This window comes from Henckelia pumila, chromosome 2, assembly GCF_033568475.1.
Source record: "Henckelia pumila isolate YLH828 chromosome 2, ASM3356847v2, whole genome shotgun sequence".
Classification (NCBI taxonomy): domain Eukaryota; kingdom Viridiplantae; phylum Streptophyta; class Magnoliopsida; order Lamiales; family Gesneriaceae; genus Henckelia; species Henckelia pumila.
The window spans coordinates 150,490,844-150,511,840 of NC_133121.1; the positions used below are offsets into that span (position 1 = coordinate 150,490,844).

At 34.2% G+C, this 20,997-nt stretch overlaps 2 protein-coding genes across 2 annotated transcripts; both read right to left on the reverse strand.

Annotated features, from left to right (window-relative positions):
- Nucleotides 1–452: 452 nt before the first annotated feature.
- LOC140878678 (protein FAR1-RELATED SEQUENCE 3-like) lies at nt 453–998 on the reverse strand. The gene has a single exon (XM_073282293.1). The coding sequence runs from the start codon at nt 996–998 to the stop codon at nt 453–455; it is 546 nt and encodes a 181-aa protein (XP_073138394.1).
- A 90-nt stretch (nt 999–1,088) lies between these two features.
- On the reverse strand, nt 1,089–1,616 carry LOC140878679 (protein FAR1-RELATED SEQUENCE 5-like). The gene has a single exon (XM_073282294.1). It carries the CDS (start codon nt 1,614–1,616, stop codon nt 1,089–1,091), a length of 528 nt encoding a protein of 175 aa, XP_073138395.1.
- Between the last annotated feature and the right edge of the window lie 19,381 nt (nt 1,617–20,997).

Here is a 20,997-nt window from a genome sequence, read left to right on the forward strand (position 1 = left end):
CACAATAATCCAGTCATCTCAAATTTTCGGCAACTACATGAAATCATCTTGGTGCTAGGATTAAATGTCACCCTCCATTCTCCTTCCTTATCGATTAACCCGACAACATATTTAAATAATGGTTGAGTTTCATTTTTAAATTTTATGTAAGCATCTGCAAACAAAACAAACTCCATTTGAAATAGATTAAATATAGTAGGTATATAAATCTCAGAAAGTTGACGCAACATAGGAGAACTCTCTAGCTTTAATCTCGGTAATTTTTGGCGTGTCTCAAATTCACACCTTAACTCATTGTAACGGTTTTCCTCCAAGACCTGTTCAAAGTGATTAAAAAATTGAATTATATCTAAGTCGGCTTTTATACAACTCTTAATATCAGAATTGACGTTTTCACTGAGTTGTGTGCTCCTCATACCAAGAGTAAAAGCCTTTTTCATGTAACAAGCTGCTCATTTCTCTTTTATATTGTAAGTGGATTGAAACCATGTGTTTTCATGAACATTATATTGTGCTAGTAAAACACTCCATGCCTCCTCAAATTGAGTCTCATCATCAATTCCATACATGCACCTCTTAAAATTAGTCAAAAAATGAGAACCATCTTTCATCAAGTTTCCCAAGTGTTTGATGCCATTTTGCATTAAATTCCATGTACACAATCCATGGAATATCTCAGGCATCACCTCCTGTAAGGGCTTTTTCATAGCTTGATCTTGGTCGGTGAAGATAGTGAGAGTTTTTTTTTGCTTGTGTGCCTCTAAAAAGGTTTTGAACAACCATTCAAAGGATGATTCTATCTCATCATACAAAAGTGCTGCACCAAAAATCACCGCTCCTATATGATGATTGAAACCTGAGAAGATAGCAAGTGGTCGATGTGCACGGTTCGTACAATACGTGGTATTCAATGACACAACATCGCCAAAATACTCATAGTCGATTAGCATTCTTGCATCGGCCCAAAAAACATTAGTTATCTGTTCTTCCACATCCATCTGATTGGCATGATAAAATGATGGATTTTTAGATAATTGTTGTTGAAAATATCGCATCAGACAACCTACTTCACCATATACCATATTTTTTTATCTTTTGGAACGAATATAGTTTTTTGCATCCAACATGGTATAACCAAGACCATCTATTCCCCCTGCATGTCTACTCATCAACTGAAAAAGCGATTTCTGTTTAAGCCCAACCTCTTCTGCCAAATCAATCTCATATGACTGGGCTTCTGTCACTTTACGTTGAGAAGCCAACATATGAACTGTTTCTTGAAGATGGAGAGGGTGATTGTGCTCTCCAATAAACTCATTAACTTTATATTTATTGTCCACAAATGTGACTCCCAATCTTACTTTACAATTCGTTCGAGTCTCAAGCCAAGGATTGCGTGTCGAAGAATCTCTTTTGTCTTCCTTACGAACACCCTCCTTACAACAAACATATTTAACTGAAGTTATAACACCAGTGTTCTTGTTCTTGTTAAAATAATGCTTCCTAACTCCAAATCCAATTTTTTCACCATATTCAATCCAAAACTTCCAAGCCTTATCTAGACTATTAAATATCATACCAATCTTAGGCTTGAATTCATTTGAAGTAGAATCCATCAAGAATCTCGATTCTTGTCGTATCAATTCTGTCTCTATTTCAAAGACATTGACAAAAAAATCAATAAATTTATTTTATATATCAAACACAACAAATTAATAAAAATAATAATATAACTAATATCCAAAAACAATAAATCAAAGCTTAAAACGTCATGTACATCAATTGCAACCAATGTCAATCAAAAGAGAGTGGTATATCACAAATGATAACCTTATTAGTGATAAATATAATATTTGTAATGAAAAAATTTTAATCTTAGAATAGATTATACTACTAATTTTGTTTATAATATTTTACAAATATTATTTGAAAAAAAAAACATCACGGACAATTTTCTAAAATATGCAAAAATGAAAGGCAAATTCAAAATTAAAAAACCACATACATTATTCATGATTTTATATAACTACTGATTATTGATTAATAAATTCACGATAAAAAAATATAACATACTAATTAATTTAATATACAGAATCATATATTTTCTTTTAACTAACTTAAAAATAATTTTAAAACAAAAGAACAAACAAAGAAGCGAAATTTTTTTTTTAATCCCTATCAAAAATTATTAAATATCACAAGATAAAAACTAGTCCTACATGGACATATATATATATATATATAGCAAGCAAAAAAACACAATTCACATGCATATGTCAATAACACAATAAAAAGAACAAACAAATAAAACAAAATAAAAAAAATTCAGCAGCCAAACAATAAATAAAAATAAACATGTAAAAGATCAAGAAATCGAACCTTTATGTTGGAGTCTTTCCTGTAAAAATAAAAATAAAAATAAAAAATTGAATGCAAGAAAACATAAGAAAAAGGTTTAGTTGTCGGAAGAAGAAAACAACGAAAAAGAAAAAAAATTAAATCTAAATATGTTTTACCAAATTAAAAAAAAAAAAACTCATATTAATAAAGCCAAAAAAAAATATAAATTAAACTATACATTGTTTTATAATAAATTTAACAAAAAAATTTAACATAATGGATGGAAGAGAAAATAAGAAAGGAGGAAAAACAAAAGAAAAGGAAACAATTAATGTAAACTTAAAACTTTTTACTAAATTAAAAAAAAAAAAAAACCATATTAATGAAACCCAAAAATTCCTTACGTATCAATATTGCATTTAAGATTTGCAATTGATTTATGACTTGCCATAATTAAGGGAACAACATCCCTTGCTGTGGATCGGATCCACAGCAGGGGATCCGTTTCCACGTTTTATAGTCATGCTCAAATGAGAAGCTATTGGGAGAACGTGTCCCTGAAACGTGGGTGAGAAAAAGTTACAACATTTTTTGACTTAGTCTTCCCTTGTGATCAGTCCGAGCTTGGACTATCATCCTGGTCCCCGGCCCACTCTTACCCGGCCCTCCATTGCTTGGGTTAGAACTTCCGAGACTACTTCTCCCAAACATCCACCTTCAACATGTGCTCTTTATCTCTCGGAAAACCATGCATCTGTCTTGGGTTTTATGATAGCCATGTAAAGGATACTGGACCAGAAATTTAAATTAAAATGCTACTGGAATGTGTTAATTGGTGCAGAGTTAGTATTCTCTGAAGTAATGGAGTTATAGTTGATAATCATCTACTGGAATGTGTTAATTGGTGCAGAGTTAGTATTCGCTGAAGTAATTGAGTTATAGTTGATAATCATTTTTCCTTCTATTTTGTTAATTCCCTATTATTTTATTTTATTTTTGACGAAAATTCCACATTATTCACATTCTAGTAGTATGTGCTACGGTGGCAAGAGAGGTAGATGAGATCCTAGCATATGGGTAATACCCAAATTATGCATCCAACGGTTCGTATTTTTACACATAAGAGTAATTAATTATATATTGTTGACGTGGCAAATCATGAGACATTAGATCTATCATTGGGGTATTACCCATATGCTACTATTTTAGATGAGATTTGGTGAGATTTATAATTGAAAATATTATTTTAGTGTTTGGTAAGTTGATATTTCAAAAAAAGATTGATATTTGATGGTATTTTATAGGATTTCAATTAGTTAAGTGAAATTTGGATAAAATTGGTCGGATTTCACGGGATTTCATGAAATTTGAGTTTATAAAACAATAAAATTATTTTTAATAATACATTTATATACTTTACTTATAAGTTTTAAGTTTTCTTTATAATTTTTTTTACAAAATATCATTTATCTAAAATTTATACTATCAAATTTTAAAATATATTTTAATTTTTTGTCAAACACCAAAATGAAATTCCAATTCCGTAGAATTTTGAATAAAATTACTTTTAGATCCAAATATTTTTAATAAATTCAACTTGAATTTTTTTTTCAAAATTATTTTATTAATAAAAGTGCAAAAATAAATGTAAGTTTCTAAAAATATAATTTAATAATTAATTATTTTAGTTTTTGGATAACAATTATAGATTTATGAGTTGATAAATTATATATTCAAATAAAATATATTTTCAAAATATTTATAAATATATAATACAATTATATGTTTTCCCTATGTTTATATTAAAGTATTATAACTAGATAGTTATAAAATCATAGTCATAAATAATCATATATACGCCTAAAATATTTTTTAATAAACTGATAAAAATACAATAAAATAAATATTATTTATTTATATTTAAAGCACAATCATATACCAATTATTTATTTCTAATTGGTTCGTGTAAGAAATCAAATTTTACGGACATTAACCAGTGTTTTTAAAACTGGACTGAATTGATCGGCTAAACTCGGTCAAGAATCGGTCTTATCATCCTTGAATTGGTTTAAAACCGGTTCGACCGATTCATCTATTTCATATATCTCTTTCAAAAAACATTATTTCCTATATTTATAATTTAAAATATTGTTTTGATAATATATATGATTATTTGATTTTTAAAAAATATCATTTTAATAGTATTTGAGTTTATTTTCATTTGTTTTTACTTGAAAAGTATATATAATTTTTTTGATATTTTATTATATATATGTTGTAGTTTAGATTTTTAGTTTTGATAAATATATATTTTAATATTATATATATATACACCTTTTTTTGAACTAATTTCTAATTTAAAACCTTTAAAATTTAATATATATCAATTATTATATTATATTTTTTTATAACATAACATTATTTCGATATGTTGAACCAAATGTTTTGTTGAACGGTTTTTTTTTAAGAATTTATAAGTTTGATTATAATTAGTCCAGTTATAAAAACACTCACATTAATATAAATAAAGCGCAATATATTTAAATAGCATAAATAGGAATAAAATAACGATAATAGTGTTAAAAACAAAAAAGAAGAAAAACAAAGGTGCAAAATACAAAAGAATTTAACATATGGTAAGCAAAACGATGACGTTTTGCTCAACAACACCAAATGCTGTTATTAAGTAATAGTAGATGATCTGGGTCCAAGTTATTTGATGTAGTTTCCATCATAACCGAGGACAACATTGAAATTATGAGAAATGATTTTTTGAGTTACAATTATAACCGTCTGTATGCATCTCATTATTAATGTATGTTAATTTTTTTTAATTTCAAAAATCAGATTCCATTTCGATTTGACGTTGCTATTTTTGGGGTTTATTTGAGTTTGCTTAAGAGGCATTAATACTCTTTTTGTATGACTAGTAACATGCACGTGCGTCGCACGTGAGTATATATAATTTATTTAAAATTTGTGGATAATATTAGTTATAATTATTTATAATATTTAATTTATTTTCAAAATTTAAAATCTACTCTTTTAACATTGTACGAAACAAATATTAATACCGTGAAACCAATAAACTATTTAAAATAAAATACTAAATCTCATATTTAAACCGTTAATGTTGTTTTAAAAAAAATGACATACATGTGTGTATGGAACTGAAAGAGTACAAAACTTAATTAAAAAAACTAATAGAAAACTTTTTCTAGGAGTTTTATTATGGAGATACTTTGTTTAGGAGTTTTAGATTTTTGACCTAATGAAGCAAACCATGTAAATACCAAACTCTTTGAAAATATTTTAAATGATGAATGCATATATTTCTCTAATTTAATTGCCAAGATCTCTGTTCTTTATAATTATATAAATCTAAATACCAAACTCTTTGGAAATACTTTAAATGATGAATTTCTCTAATTTAATTGTCAAGCTCTCTGTTCTTTATAATTATTTAAATCTTCATTGACGTTCTCTAATACCTTGATAAATGTTGTTACAACTTACATATCAATTGATATTATCTTTGTACTTATTCATCAAATTCCTCCATCTCTCATATTCTGAATTGAGATGCAATATGGTTTATTTTTTATCCACACACTATTAGACAATTGTTACTACAAAGTCACCGACTTTCGCTATAACTCTTTTAATGAACACATCTGATGAACTAAAACGAAACTCTACAAACTCGACTCACATACTAAGTGATATATATATATATATATATATATATATAAAGGTTATTTACAAAACCCAAAAAAACCTCAATTATCGATGAACTTATATGAAATTTATAAATTTGACACTCCAATCCCTAAAAATATAAGAAAGCTCGAAAGAAAACCAAAAGAACAAGAACCAAAATAGTTAGTCTATAAATAGAAAGACAATCGAATATTAGAGTATTAATTGGAAGACTCTAACAACATGCATGTTTTGTGGCCCGACAAATTAAACCTAGAGTGGATGTAGCCAATGGCGGAGCCAGAATTATCAATTTATCGGAGCTAAAATTTTAAACCCTCTAATGCTTTAATTTTTTTAATTGAGCTACTTGGCTAATAATACATTACTCCAAATTTATTCAAAATCATATTTAAAAATTTCAAAATTTTTTTCCACCCGGGCTTTATACATAGCTCCGTTTGTGGATGTAGCATACTGCTTCTACCTTCTATAAGAATTTGATAACTTTTGACAACATGCAATGGGAACCACCCAAAGAGCCGATGGTGCAAAGAAGTTAACTTATTACATCCACTCTAAGTTTTGTTGGGCCACACGACATGCTGTCAGTTACAAGTGCTTTCAAGACACATTAATTATTATCTGAATGTGTCTTCATCATAATTAAAATTATCAGTGTCCAACTGTAACTCTTTGATAGCAAAAAACATTCGCAACAATATAAATATGAATTCTCTTAATAATCTTTGCGAATAAATCCATTCAAGTAATATTAATGATTATTGTATATTTTAATTGTCCGCCACATTTAGTTACAAGTACTCAATCAATATAATTTATATTGTTCAAATTTATGTATAATTATTTTTTTCTATTATACTATCCTACATTATTCTAGTATTGGAAGTTAATATATACTAAAAAAATATCTATATATAAAATTAGAAAGATAAAACATTTAAAGATAAGTTATCGATTCCTTTTTAATTATTATTATTATATAAGTACATATTATTTATGTAAATTTACATAAAATATGGAATAAATGAAAAAAAATTTAATTAAAAATTTTAAAATTTATTTTTTTATTCACACTTTTGGATAAGTAATAATATATAATAGATAAGTAAATTCTTTTTTCCTATAGATGTTCATATAAAATACATTGATACTTGATCACACTAAAAAAATACAAATGAAAAATAAAAAAGATAATAATGTTTAAAAGTAAGTCATCGAAATCTTTTTTCATTAAAATTTTGTTTATTCACACTTTTAGATAAATAATAATATATAATAGATAAGTTAATTTTTTATTCCCATAGATATTCATATAAAATACATTGATACCTAATTATTACACTAAAAAAATATAAATGAATAAAAATATAAAATATTTAAAGTATAATTCATCGATATTTTTTAATTAATTATTTTTTTATTAATTATCATCAAATGAAAAATGAAAGACTTCAGTAAAAAAAAAATTAAAAAAAATGAAAGACTAAATATAGTAGTAGATGTGCAATCAGTCAACCTACCTAGTACCCACTAATTGCAATTAAGTTATAGCTTTAAATATATATAACATAAATATATAATATTTAATACATAGAATATATATTTACTTTTATGCCCTAGCTAAAATGAGACTATTTACTTTTATATCCCTATAGATATTCATATAAAATACTTTGATATCTAATTATTACACTAAAAATATTAAATGAATAAAAATATAAAATATTTAAAAGTATAATTCATCAATTTTTTTTATTAATTATCATCAAATGAAAAATGAAAGACTAAATATAGTAGTAGATGTGCAATAAATCAACCTATCCACTAATTGCAATTAAGTTATAGTCATAAATGTATATAACATAAATATATTATATTTAATACATAGAATATATATTTACTTTTATGTCCTAGCTAAAATGAGACTATTTATTTTTATATCCCTATATATATTTATGTAATCTACATAAAATGTGAAATAGAAGGACAAAGTTGTCAATTCACAATTGTAAAACTTTGCCCTTTTATTCACACTTTTATCAAGACACATTAATTATTATCTAAATGTGTCTTCATCATAATTAAAATTATCAATGTCCAACCGTAACTCTTTGATAGCAAAAAACATTCGCAACAATATAAATATGAATTCTCTTAATAATCTTTGCGAATAAATCCATTCAAGTAACATTAATGATTATTGTATATTTTAATTGTCTGCCACATTTAGTTACAAGTACTCAATCAATATAATTTATATTGTTCAAATTTGTGTATAATTATTTTTTTCTATTATACTATCCTACATTATTCTAATATTGGAAGTTAATATATACTAAAAAAATATCTATATATAAAATTAGAAAGATAAAACATTTAAAGATAAGTTATCGATTCCTTTTTAATTATTATTATTATATAAGTACATATTATTTATGTAACTTTACATAAAATATGGAATAAATGACAAAAATTTTAATTAAAAATTTTAAAATTTAATTTTTTTATTCACACTTTTGGATAAGTAATAATATATAATAGATAAGTAAATTTTTTTTTCCTATAGATGTTCATATAAAATACATTGATACTTGATCACACTAAAAAAATACAAATGAAAAATAAAAAAGATAATAATGTTTAAAAGTAAGTCATCGAAATCTTTTTTCATTAAAATTTTGTTTTTTATTCACACGTTTAGATATATAATAATATATAATAAATAAGTTATTTTTTTATTCCCATAGATATTCATATAAAATACATTGATACCTAATTATTACACTAAAAATATATAAATGAATAAAAATATAAAATATTTAAAAGTATAATTCATCGATATTTTTTAATTAATTCTATTTTTATTAATTATCATCAAATGAAAAATGAAAGACTTCAGTCAAAAAAAAATAAAAAATAAAAGACTAAATATAGTAGTAGATGTACAATCAGTCAACCTATCTAGTACCCACTAATTGCAATTAAGTTATAGCTTTAAATATATATAACATAAATATATAATATTTAATACATAGAATATATATTTACTTTTATGCCCTAGCTAAAATGAGACTATTTACTTTTATATCCCTATAGATATTCATATAAAATACTTTGATTACTAATTATTACACTAAAAATATATAAATGAATAAAAATATAAAATATTTAAAAGTATAATTCATCAATTTTTTTTCATTAATTCTTTTTTTATTAATTATCATCAAATGAAAAATGAAAGACTAAATATAGTAGTAGATGTGCAATAAATCAACCTATCCACTAATTGCAATTAAGTTATAGTCATAAATGTATATAACATAAATATATTATATTTAATACATAGAATATATATTTACTTTTACGCCCTAGCTAAAATGAGACTATTTACTTTTATATCCCTATATATATTTATGTAACCTACATAAAATGTGAAATAGAAGGACAAAGTTTTCAATTCACAATTGTAAAACTTTGCCCTTTTATTCACACTTTTTTACTTTTATATCCCTATATATATTTATGTAACCTACATAAAATGTGAAATAGAAGGACAAAGTTGTCAATTTACAATTGTAAAACTTTGCCCTTTTATTTACACTTTTAAATAGGTATATATAGTCATAAATGTATATAACATAAATATATTATATTTAATACATAGAATATATATTTACTTTTATGCCCTAGCTAAAATGAGACTATTTACTTTTATATCCCTATATATATTTATGTAACCTACAAAAAATGTGAAATAGAAGGACAAAATTGTCAATTCACAATTCTAACGCCCCGTTTTTATCTTAAATGAGTTTATTTGAGTTAATCGGAGATTACAGAGTTCACGAGACGACTTGATTTCGATCAGGGTCCATTTTGCAAATTTTAGAAATTTCAGGGACTAAAACGCAAATATTGAGTTTTATATATTATCTACACTTGTGTTGACTATTCCAAGAATTCTTCTTCTTCTCCAAACCGAGAACCTCCATTGTAGGCGCCCAAATGAGTTTCCAAGCTTTGTGATTTCATTCCGAGCTCGATCCGGCCGTTGGAATTTATTTCTGAAGGCAGATTAGCGATCACTGCAGCGAGAGCTCCGTTTTATCGTAAGTTTTTCTACGATCAGATACATTCTAGTTTTTGGATGTTGTTAGAATCGTTCGAGATTCGAGTATGTTGTACTTGGCGGAGTTCTGATCGTTTATTATCTGTCAGTTTTGAAATAGAGCGACGTTCGGAATTGTTTTGATTTTTGGAAGCTATTTTCGAAAGTTTAAGTTTTGAGATTGGTTGGGTTTGAGCTTTTGTTGTTGTATTAGCATTGATTCGTATTGATATCGATATTGAAATATTGTCTGCGTTTTCGGTTTGTTCAGTTTATAGCCGTTATGCCGTCAGTTTGAGTTTCGAGATTTCGAACCGTTTTGAGTTATTGAACTTGGCTTGTAAGTTGATCGTGGTTATTGATCATTTATTGTATCTGAACAGATTCGTTTGGAGTTTGTCAAGCCCAAGGTTAACAACATTTGATCGTCAAGAGTTGGACGAAGAGCGGTAAAGAGTTTTTCTTGAGCCGTCGATTGTTGTTTAGGTTGTATAGTTGTTGATACAATCTTTTGTTGTAGCTTTTCCATAGTTGAAACTACTTGCCTTGAAAGGTAAAAGTAGTCATCGTAGCGGGATAGCATACTCGGGACAGTTGGTTCTCGAGTTTCCCTTAAAATCACATACTTGCTTCAATACTTGTTCTAGCATGTGAAACTTGTATTTTGTTGATTTATTGAGCTCTTGTTATGTGATTTATGTTTTATGTATCCTTATGCATTCATCTTGAGCCAACTTTGATTTCAGTGGCAGAACCGTCCTTATTTTGTTTAGACGTTTGGGAACTATGATTGAGTGGCCTAGGTCGTAGCCGTTTCGCCTAGTGCTAGCGTACTCATTATAGTTGCTCAAAGTCTAGAGGAGTGGGATACGTGACACCACCTCGATTGGGAGAGTCGGTGAGTCGTCACGTGATCTCATCCTCGGGATCCCAAAAAGCACAGCAGTAATCCCTCGTTTATCAGAATTGATATCCCGATTTAAAGACATGTATTTCATTACGTTGTTATTTGATTATGTATTGCCTTGGAAGCATGTTGATTGATTGTATTACTTGTTATGTTGCTTTTACTGGGAATATCATTCTCACTGGTTTATCCGGTTGTTGCTTTGTTTTGTATGTGTACTTGGCAACAGGAGGGGCAGGATCAAGTCAACGTAGACCTGGTTAGCGTCAAGAGCAAGAGATAGAAGTGAGACTCGTTTAGAAGTAGAATCAACATGTCAATCTAATTTATGTTTTGCGATCATGTTTTGTCATTCGAACTTCTCGTTTTTTATTGTAAGAAAGAATAGATGTAGGTACTACCGAATCGAATGTTTTTCTTCCTAAATTCATGTATTGTTATTGGCTTGTCAGATACTTTAAATGCAAGTGTTTAAGTTTGGTTGAATTTCTTTTCGGTGCCTTGGATTTCTGGGCTAGAGGACGGCACGGGCGCGCGGCCTTTTGGCGAGGTAAGGGCGCGGGCGCGCATTCTGAGAGCGCGGGTGCGCTGGTTCTTGGCGGGGCGCGCTGGCTTCAACGCGGGCGCGTCATTTTTTTTTAAAAAAAAAAAAATCTTTTGATCGCTTCGATTCTTGTTTTCTTGTATGTTTAATTGTTGTTTACTCCGAGATTAGTTGTATAGAAACGAGGTCTCACATTAAGTGGTATCAGAGAATTAAGATTCTTGGTTGAACTAGAGTGAGCGGGGTAGTTCGAGTCCGCATGTATTGGCTCCTCGCATGTGTATGAGTTATATGATTATTTATTTAATATCATGCGAGCATGCTTTATTATTTGAGAATTAATTGAATTACATGATTCTGTGATTTAATTTATGAAGCATGAACTACTTGAGATATAACTGCTTTTGTTATCGACTGGTACCCGGTATTCCAAGCGGTTTTAAGGGCACCGAATCGTAGAGATTGTGTATCTTGTGTCCTAACCTTTGATTATCAGATGGGTCCTCGTCGAGTGATTAACAGGAACACACCGCCAGTCATTCCTATGACTGAACAAGCTAGTACTAAAGTTGATCAGTTGGATGCTACAGCAACTCCTATGGAAACCTTGCTGAAGAGGTTTCAGTCTTTTAATCTGCCTTTGTTGATGGATACTGAGAACCCAGTTGACTGTGAGAGTTGGTTGGATGACATTGATCAGCTGTTCGATTCCCTGGATTATACAGATGACCACCAAACCAGGTTAGTCATTCATCAGCTGCGTGGTGTTGACAAGAACTGGTGGATCACGACCAAGAGATCCATGGAGAACAGAGGTACAGTTGTTGATTGGTCTCTTTTCAAAACTGAGTTTTATAAGCGGTTTTTCCCTGTTTCGTACTGAAAGGACAAGGGAGCCGAATTTGCCAATCTGAGGCAAGGGAATCTGAACATTGAGGAGTACGTAGCCAAGTTTGACAGCTTGTTACGTTTTGCCCCGCACATTGCCGACAGTAAAAAAGCCAAAGCCGATCAGTTCATCAACGGCTTGAATCCCGACATCTTCACGTTGGTGAACACCGCTAGGCCAGATAACTTTGTGGATGCCATGAATCACGCAAAGGGAGCGAAAGAAAGCTTGTGGAGGCAGAGAGGTAATCAGATGGTATCTCAGCAGCAGAGACAGTTTCAGAACCAACCAACTCAGCATCAGAATCAGCCACCTCAGTTTCAGAACCAACAGCAGAGGTACGAAGGTGGAAACAGTGGGGGAAACAGAAGGGTTCAGTATAAAGCAAGGGGGAAACAATTCAAGAGGCAGGGGAACAGTTCTTCTAGTTCCAGTGGTTCCAAACAATTCGGTACAGGACAGAGTTCTGGATCTTCATCCATGTACTGCAGCAAGTTTGGGGGAAGACACTCATCGGATCAGTGTGTGGGAGTCTTTGGGAACTGCAACACCTGTCAGCAACCGGGACACTTTTCCAAGGTGTGCCCTCAGCGTAGTAGAGATCGAGCTCAGAGTGGGAGTTCATCTAGACCTACAGCTCAGCCTGAGAGACAGTCTTCTGCAGTTCACTCTTTCCACCCTCAGCAGCAGAACAGACAGGGAGGTAACCCTAGTGCGAACCAGCCTCCGAGACAGCAGACACGAGTCTTTGCTCTGACAGAGGATCAGGCTCAGGCAGCACCTGATGATGTTATAGCAGGTAACTGTTCGATTTTTGGTTATTCTTCTCATGTTTTGATAGATACAAGTGCTTCTCATTCCTTTATATCTGAGAAATTTGTGTTATTGCATGTTTTGCCTACTGAGTTGTTGCCTACTGTAGTAGCTGTTACTTCACCTTTAGGTGGAGGAATTGTTTCTGTCAGATTAGTCAGGAACTGTGAACTGTGTTTTGAGGGAAATATTTTAGAGTTCGACTGTATTGTACTTGGGCTGTCAGATTTTGATTGTATTGTCGGTATCGATGCTTTAACCCAGTACAGGACAACAGTCGATTATTTTCTGAAAGTTGTCAGGTTCAAACCTGAAATGGCAGACGAGTGGAAATTCTTTGGTAAGGGTTCTCGATCTAGAATTCCTTTGATTTCAGTGTTATCTATGACTCGTTTGTTACAGAGAGGTGCAGAGGGATTTTTGGTCTATGCAGTTGATGTACTGAAATCTATCCCTGATTTGGTTGATATACCAGTGGTTAGAGATTTTGCTGATGTGTTTCCGGAAGATGTTCCTGGATTACCGCCTATTAGAGAGATTGAATTCAGCATCGATTTGGTGCCAGGTACTCAACCTATTTCCAAAGCTCCTTATCATATGACACCTATTGAATTGAGAGAGTTGAAGGAGCAGCTTGAGGATTTGATTGCCAAGGGATACATCAGACCTAGTGTATAGCCTTGGGGTGCTCCTGTTCTGTTTGTTCGGAAGAAGGATGGTTCTATGCGGCTCTGTATCGACTATCGTCAGTTGAATCAGGCTACAGTCAAGAACATGTATCTTTTACCCCGAATAGATGACCTTTTTGATCAGCTGCAGGGTTCTTCTGTCTATTCTAATATTGATCTGAGATCAGGCTATCATCAGCTGAGAGTGCGAGAGGAAGATGTTCCTAAGACCGCATTCAAAACGAGGTATGGTCATTTCGAGTTTATAGTCATGCCGTTCGGTTTGACTAACGCTCCAGCAGTTTTTATGGGCTTGATGAACCGTATCTTTCAGCATTATTTAGACGAGTTTGTTATTATCTTCATCGATGATATTCTTATCTATTCGAAGTACCGTAATGATCATGCAGAGCACTTGAGGATCGTCTTGCAGATTTTGCGAGTTGAGCAGTTGTTTGCCAAACTGTCTAAATGTGAATTCTGGTTAGATCGAGTTGTCTTTCTCGGTCATATTATTTCTGGAGATGGGATTTCTGTCGATCCCAACAAGATTGAAGCGGTTATGAATTGACCTAGACCGACATCAGTACCTGAGATCCGAAGCTTTATGGGTTTAGCTGGTTATTATCGCCGATTCATCGAGAGTTTCTCTTTTATTGCCAAGCCAATTACCCAGCTGACTCAGAAGAATGCGCCTTTTATCTGGACTGCAGATTGCGAGGCTAGCTGTAGTAACCCAGATACCATTTTAAGATAATAATATGTTAAACATGATTAAGGGTTGGTATTTAACCAATTTCGGAGTGTTATTGGACTTCAGAAGTAAAATTTGGGCTTTTTCATTTTGGGCCGGATAGTAAGTTCCGATCCCGGATAGTAAGCTCCGATAGTAAGCTCCGATCCCGGATAGTAAGCTCCGATCGGAACGGAAGCTCCGATCCTGGAACGGAAGTTCCGATCCTGGCCGAGAAATTTGGCTATAAATAGGGTCGTTCGGAGTTCATTTTCAATTACGAATTCCCGAGTTTCCTTCTTTAGTTATATAGTGTGAGATATACACTTGAGGGCCCTATCGGTTATAATAGAGGTTCTGGAATAACCAAGGTGTGGTTATAGTCATCCGAGACTAGCGACTCCAAAGGGCTAACTACGGACGAAGGTATGGTCCGGGAATCTATTTAAGTTTTGAGAGTACTTATTAGCTTAGTTAAGGCTTATAGAATTTATGTAGTGATACGGTGAACTTTTGAATATAGGCTTGGAACCTAGGATCCTATTATACTTGAACTAGCCTAGAGGTACGTACACATTGATTGAGATTGCCAGCGAGTATACATGTTTATATGTTGCATTTATTTGGCATTATTATATGGCATGAGATATGATTTACCGTTTTCTATATTCATATGTCATGTGCATATACACGTTGAGCCTATACCTTGTTATACCTGACTATAGAGCCGCTCAGTTCTATACTCGATAGTCTGTCACTGAGAGTACCGCGACGGCGGGGGCATTTATGTCTGTCTACTCTGGTGTACTAGACGAGTGTGGTTGCACCCAGAGGTTGATCCGTGCAGTGGCAGCACTCATGTGGCGCCGGTACTGAGCATGACTTTTCAGATGACCCTGTACCAGTCATCATGTTGCATGCATTATATACATATGTTTACTCATGTCTATGTACTGGGCGTAGCGCTCACGTCCTAGTTGTTATCTTGGACACCCTATTCCATGGGGCAGGTCGCAGGATGGACGGAGCTGGTAGTTCAAGGCAGGATTAGGGAGCAGGAGCCTTGAGGATTTTATTATACAGCAGGATTCGATATAGCTGTATAATGTTTACTGTTTAAGATTTCGATTTGGTTGTATCACTACAGATTTAAGCCTGGATTATAATACTAAGCTGATATGTAAATTATGGTTAAGTTTCCGCACGTTTTTACTCTGTTAAGTATTTTTGCTGTATTAAGTTTAATGCATGCTATTAGTTGCCAGTTAGTAGGTGATTCCATGCAGGGTCACTACATTTTTGGTATCAGAGCATGCATAGATTTTGGGATTAGTACTTGGGATTTAGTTTAGTCTTGAGTAATTCTTGCGCATTTGGGATTTTAATGTGCAATTCTTTTCAGGATATGGCTGACGAGAGTCACGGTAGTGTTGGCCAGGGAAGTGGTCATCATCATCGTCGCCATCATCATCAGGATGATCAACATCGTCCTCATGAGGGTCGACGTCGCTATACTATTAATAAGTTTATGCAGGTAGGACCGAAACCCTTTGTGGGAGGCGAGAATCCTGAACAAGCTAGAAGCTGGATGTCTAAACTTGAGAGCACGTTCCGAGCTTTTGAGTGTACTGAGGAGCAGAAACTGGAAGTTCTAGAATTCGTTCTAGAGGATAGAGCACGTTTTTGGTGGGATGCCAAGGTTGCTCAGGCACGTACTGAGAGAGGACAGGTGACTTGGGGGGATTTCTGTCGGGAGTTTCAGAAATTGTATTTTCCTCCGGCTGTTTGCCAAGCACGATCTATGGAGTTACTTACTTTGAGGCAAGGATCAATGACTATTGATCAGTATCAACAACGATTTCTTGATCTGCTGCCTTTCAGTCCCCATATCAATGAGAGTGATGCGTCGAAATATGATATCTTTTTACAAGGCCTGAACCAAGATATCTACTCTCAGGTTGTCGTCTGTGATGACCCGGTGTCTTATGAGACTTTGGTGAACCGTTGCCGTCTTGTGGAGACCAGCAACAGGCGTGGACAGTTGATGATGCCAGCACAGCCTAGTGGATTTATTGAGCCTCGAGCTCAATCTGTTGTGTCATCTGTACCTACGTCTTCTTCTACTCCTACTACTTCGTCTGGTTCTCGTGGTTCACGAGGTACTTTCCGCTTTGGGAAGAAGAAGAAGAAGGAGGAGTTTTGTAGCCACTGTGGTGGGAAGCATCCTGCAGCTTCATGTCGGAGAGATACTGGGGCTTGTTATATTTGTGGTCAGCAGGGACATCTGCGGAGAGATTGTCCTCAGCGCATGGGTTCTGCTAGTGGATCGGGATCCCAGGTTGGATCTCAGGCTTCTACTTTTCCACGTCAGCAGCCAGCACCACAGAGTTCTTCTGGTTTTCGTCCCCAGACTCAAGGGCAGGTGTTTGCTCTGTCTCAGGAGCAGGCTACTGAGGGAAGCGATCGCATGTTGGCAGGTAACTTCTTGTTATGTGGTATTCCTGCACTTGTATTAATTGATACTGGAGCATCGCATTTCTTTATTTCTAGTCGCTTCGTTAAGAGACATAGATTACCTTACGTATCATTAGATATGGATTTAGTTGTATCTACTCCGTTGGAGCAGGAGGTAATAACTAAGCGTCTAGTGATAGGTTGCCTTCTGGAGTTTGAAGGTAATATGTTATCGGCTAATTTGATGATATTAGCGATGACGGATTTTGATTGTATTTTGGGAATAGATATGCTGACTTTGTATCACGCTACTATGGATTGTTATCAGTGTTTGGTACAGTTTCATCCCGTTGAGGGTGATAGCTGGTACTTTTATGGTGAGGGTGCGCGACCTCCGATGCCACTTGTTTCGGCTCTGAAGGCATGTCATGTCTTGGAGTCAGGTGGGGAGGGCTACCTCATCTATGCAGTTGATATGTCCATGAGTAGTACGGGTATTGATCAGCTACCGGTTGTCAGCGAGTTTCCTGACGTATTCCCTGATGAGATTCCTGGTTTTCCTCCGGTTCGAGAGGTTGAATTTGGTATTGATCTAGTACCAGGAACTACGCCTATATCCCGAGCACCTTATCGTCTGGCACCGTCAGAGATGAGGGAATTAAAACAGCAGTTGCAAGATCTTCTTGATAAGGGATATATTCGTCCGAGTGTTTCTCCGTGGGGAGCACCTGTTTTGTTTGTCAAGAAAAAAGATGGATCGATGCGATTATGTATTGATTACAGGCAATTGAATCGTGTCACCATCAAGAATAAGTATCCTTTGCCGCGGATTGATGATCTGTTCGATCAACTACAGGGTACTTCTGTTTATTCAAAGATAGATCTGAGATCTGGATACCATCAGATGCGGGTACGAGACTCAGATATATCTACGACTGCTTTCAGGACCAGATACGGGCATTATGAATTTCTGGTGATGCCATTCGGTTTGACGAATGCACCGGCAGTCTTTATGAATCTGATGAATCAGATATTTCGAGATTATCTGGATAGATTTGTCATCGTCTTTATAGATGATATTCTTGTTTATTCTTATGACAAGGATGAGCATGCACAGCATTTGAGGATTGTTCTACAGACATTACGAGATAAGCAGCTATATGCGAAATTGAGCAAGTGTGAATTCTGGCTTGATCGGGTAGTATTTCTCGGTCATGTGATTTAGAGTGAAGGGATATCTGTTGATCCTAGTAAGATAGAGGCAGTGCTGAACTGGTCTCGTCCGACGACGGTTGCTGAGATTCGTAGTTTCTTGGGTCTAGCGGGATATTACCGTCGGTTCATCGAGAATTTTTCACAGTTGGCCAGGCCTTTGACTCAGCTTACTCGGAAAGATGTTACCTTCATTTGGTCCTCGGATTGTGAGGAGTCATTTCACGAGCTACGTAGACGTCTTACTATTGCACCTGTGCTAGCTCTACCTTCTGGATCAGGAGGTTATGTTGTCTATACTGATGCCTCTGGTCAGGGGTTAGGATGTGTTTTGACACAGCATGGACATGTTATTGCCTATGCTTCTCGACAGTTGAAGTCGCATGAGAGTAATTATCCAGTGCATGATCTCGAGTTAGCCGCCATTGTATTTGCGCTCAAGATTTGGAGACATTATCTTTATGGCGAAAAATTTGAGATATTTACGGATCACAAGAGTTTGAAGTATTTATTCACTCAGGCAGAGTTGAATATGCGACAGAGACGCTGGATGGATCTCCTGAAGGATTATGATTGTGAAATCAAATATCATCCAGGTTCTGCTAATCTTACTGCTGATGCCTTGAGTCGGCAGGTGAGACTGTCTGCACTTCAGACTAATGAAATATCTCATATGATTCAAGAATGCTGTTCATTGAGTTTTACGCTCAAGCACAAGAAAGGGAGGAATGGGATTCGTTTGTATACTATTCTATCTGAGCCGGTATTGTATTCTCGGATCAGAGATGCTCAGATATCTGATGTTAAGACTCAGCGATTGGCACGTCTAGCCAATGGATTTAATACATCTGGATTCCATTTTCAGGCAGATGATTTATTGTGCCTATCCAATAGAGTGGTTGTACCTAATGTTGCGGAGCTCAGGAATGATATTCTATCTCAAGCTCACAGGAGTCGATTATCAGTTCATCTTGGAAGTATGAAAATGTATAAGGACTTGCGAACTAGATTCTGGTGGAAGAGAATGAAGCGAAGTGTTTATCAGTTTGTTTTGAGATGTTTGGTTTGTCAACAGGTCAAGGCTGAACATCGACGACCAGGTGGATTACTGCAGAATCTTGAGATTCCCAAATGGAAGTGGGAGCACGTAACTATGGATTTTGTCACCTACTTACCTATGACGTCACGTCAGTGTAATGCTATTTGGGTCGTTGTTGACCGTTTGACGAAATCAGCACACTTTATTCCTTACAACCGGGAGTATTCTTATGATCGAATGGCACGTTTATACATCCAGGAGATAGTGCGATTACATGGGATTCCAGTAAGCATAGTCAGTGATAGAGACCCACGATTTACCTCACGTTTTTGGGGTAGTTTTCAGGAGGCGTTGGGTACCACTCTAAGTTTGAGCACTGCGTATCATCCGGAAACTGATGGGCAGTCAGAGCGCACTATTCGTACGCTGGAGGATATGCTACGTTCTTCTGTCATGGACTTTGGTTTATCTTGGCAGGATCAGCTACCTTTGATTGAATTTGCCTACAATAACAGTTATCATCGTAGTATTGATATGGCACCTTTCGAGGCATTGTATGGTCGACGGTGTCGTACTCCGTTATTCTGGGATGAAGTCGGGGAACGGCAAGTCGAGGGTCCTGAATTGGTGCAGCAGATTGTAGACAAGGTAGATTTGATCAAGCATAGGATCAAAGTTGTTCAAGATAGACAAGCCAGTTATGCGAATATTCGCCGTAGGCCACTTCAGTTTGAGCCTGGTGAATATGTATTTCTCCGGGTATCACCTTTCAGAAAGGTGATGAGATTCGGTGTGAAGGGCAAGTTGTCTCCTCGTTACGTTGGGCCTTTCCAGATACTGGAGAAGATCGGAGATGTTGCTTATCGTTTGGCTTTACCGCCATCTCTTTCCAGTATACACAATGTTTTTCATGTGTCGTTGCTTCGACAGTACATAGCTGATGAATCTCATGTGATTCAGTCTACTGATATTCAGCTAGAGCCAGATCTGTCTTTTGTTGAACGACCAATCTGTATCCTAGACAGGAAGGAGAAAGTTCTTCGGAACAAGACTATACCACTTGTGATGGTACAGTGGCAGCGCCGAGGCGTTGAAGAAGCAACTTGGGAAACTGAGAGTCGTATGCGAGCAGAATATCCTGAGTTGTTTGCTTTGTATTTTTTATTACCATGTAAGATGTAATTACCGTTGTTGTAATAAGACATGGTTTGATGTTTCATATTGTTATCTTTATTATCTTTAGATGTTATTTCGCGGACGAAATATCTAAAGGTGGGGAGAATGTAGTAACCCAGATACCATTTTAAGATAATAATATGTTAAACATGATTAAGGGTTGGTATTTAACCAATTTCGGAGTGTTATTGGACTTCAGAAGTAAAATTTGGGCTTTTTTATTTTGGGCCGGATAGTAAGCTCCGATCCCGGATAGTAAGCTCCGATCCCGGATAGTAAGCTCCGATCGGAACGAAAGCTCCGATCCTGGAACGGAAGTTCCGATCCTGGCCGAGAAATTTGGCTATAAATAGGGTCGTTCGGAGTTCATTTTCAATTACGAATTCCCGAG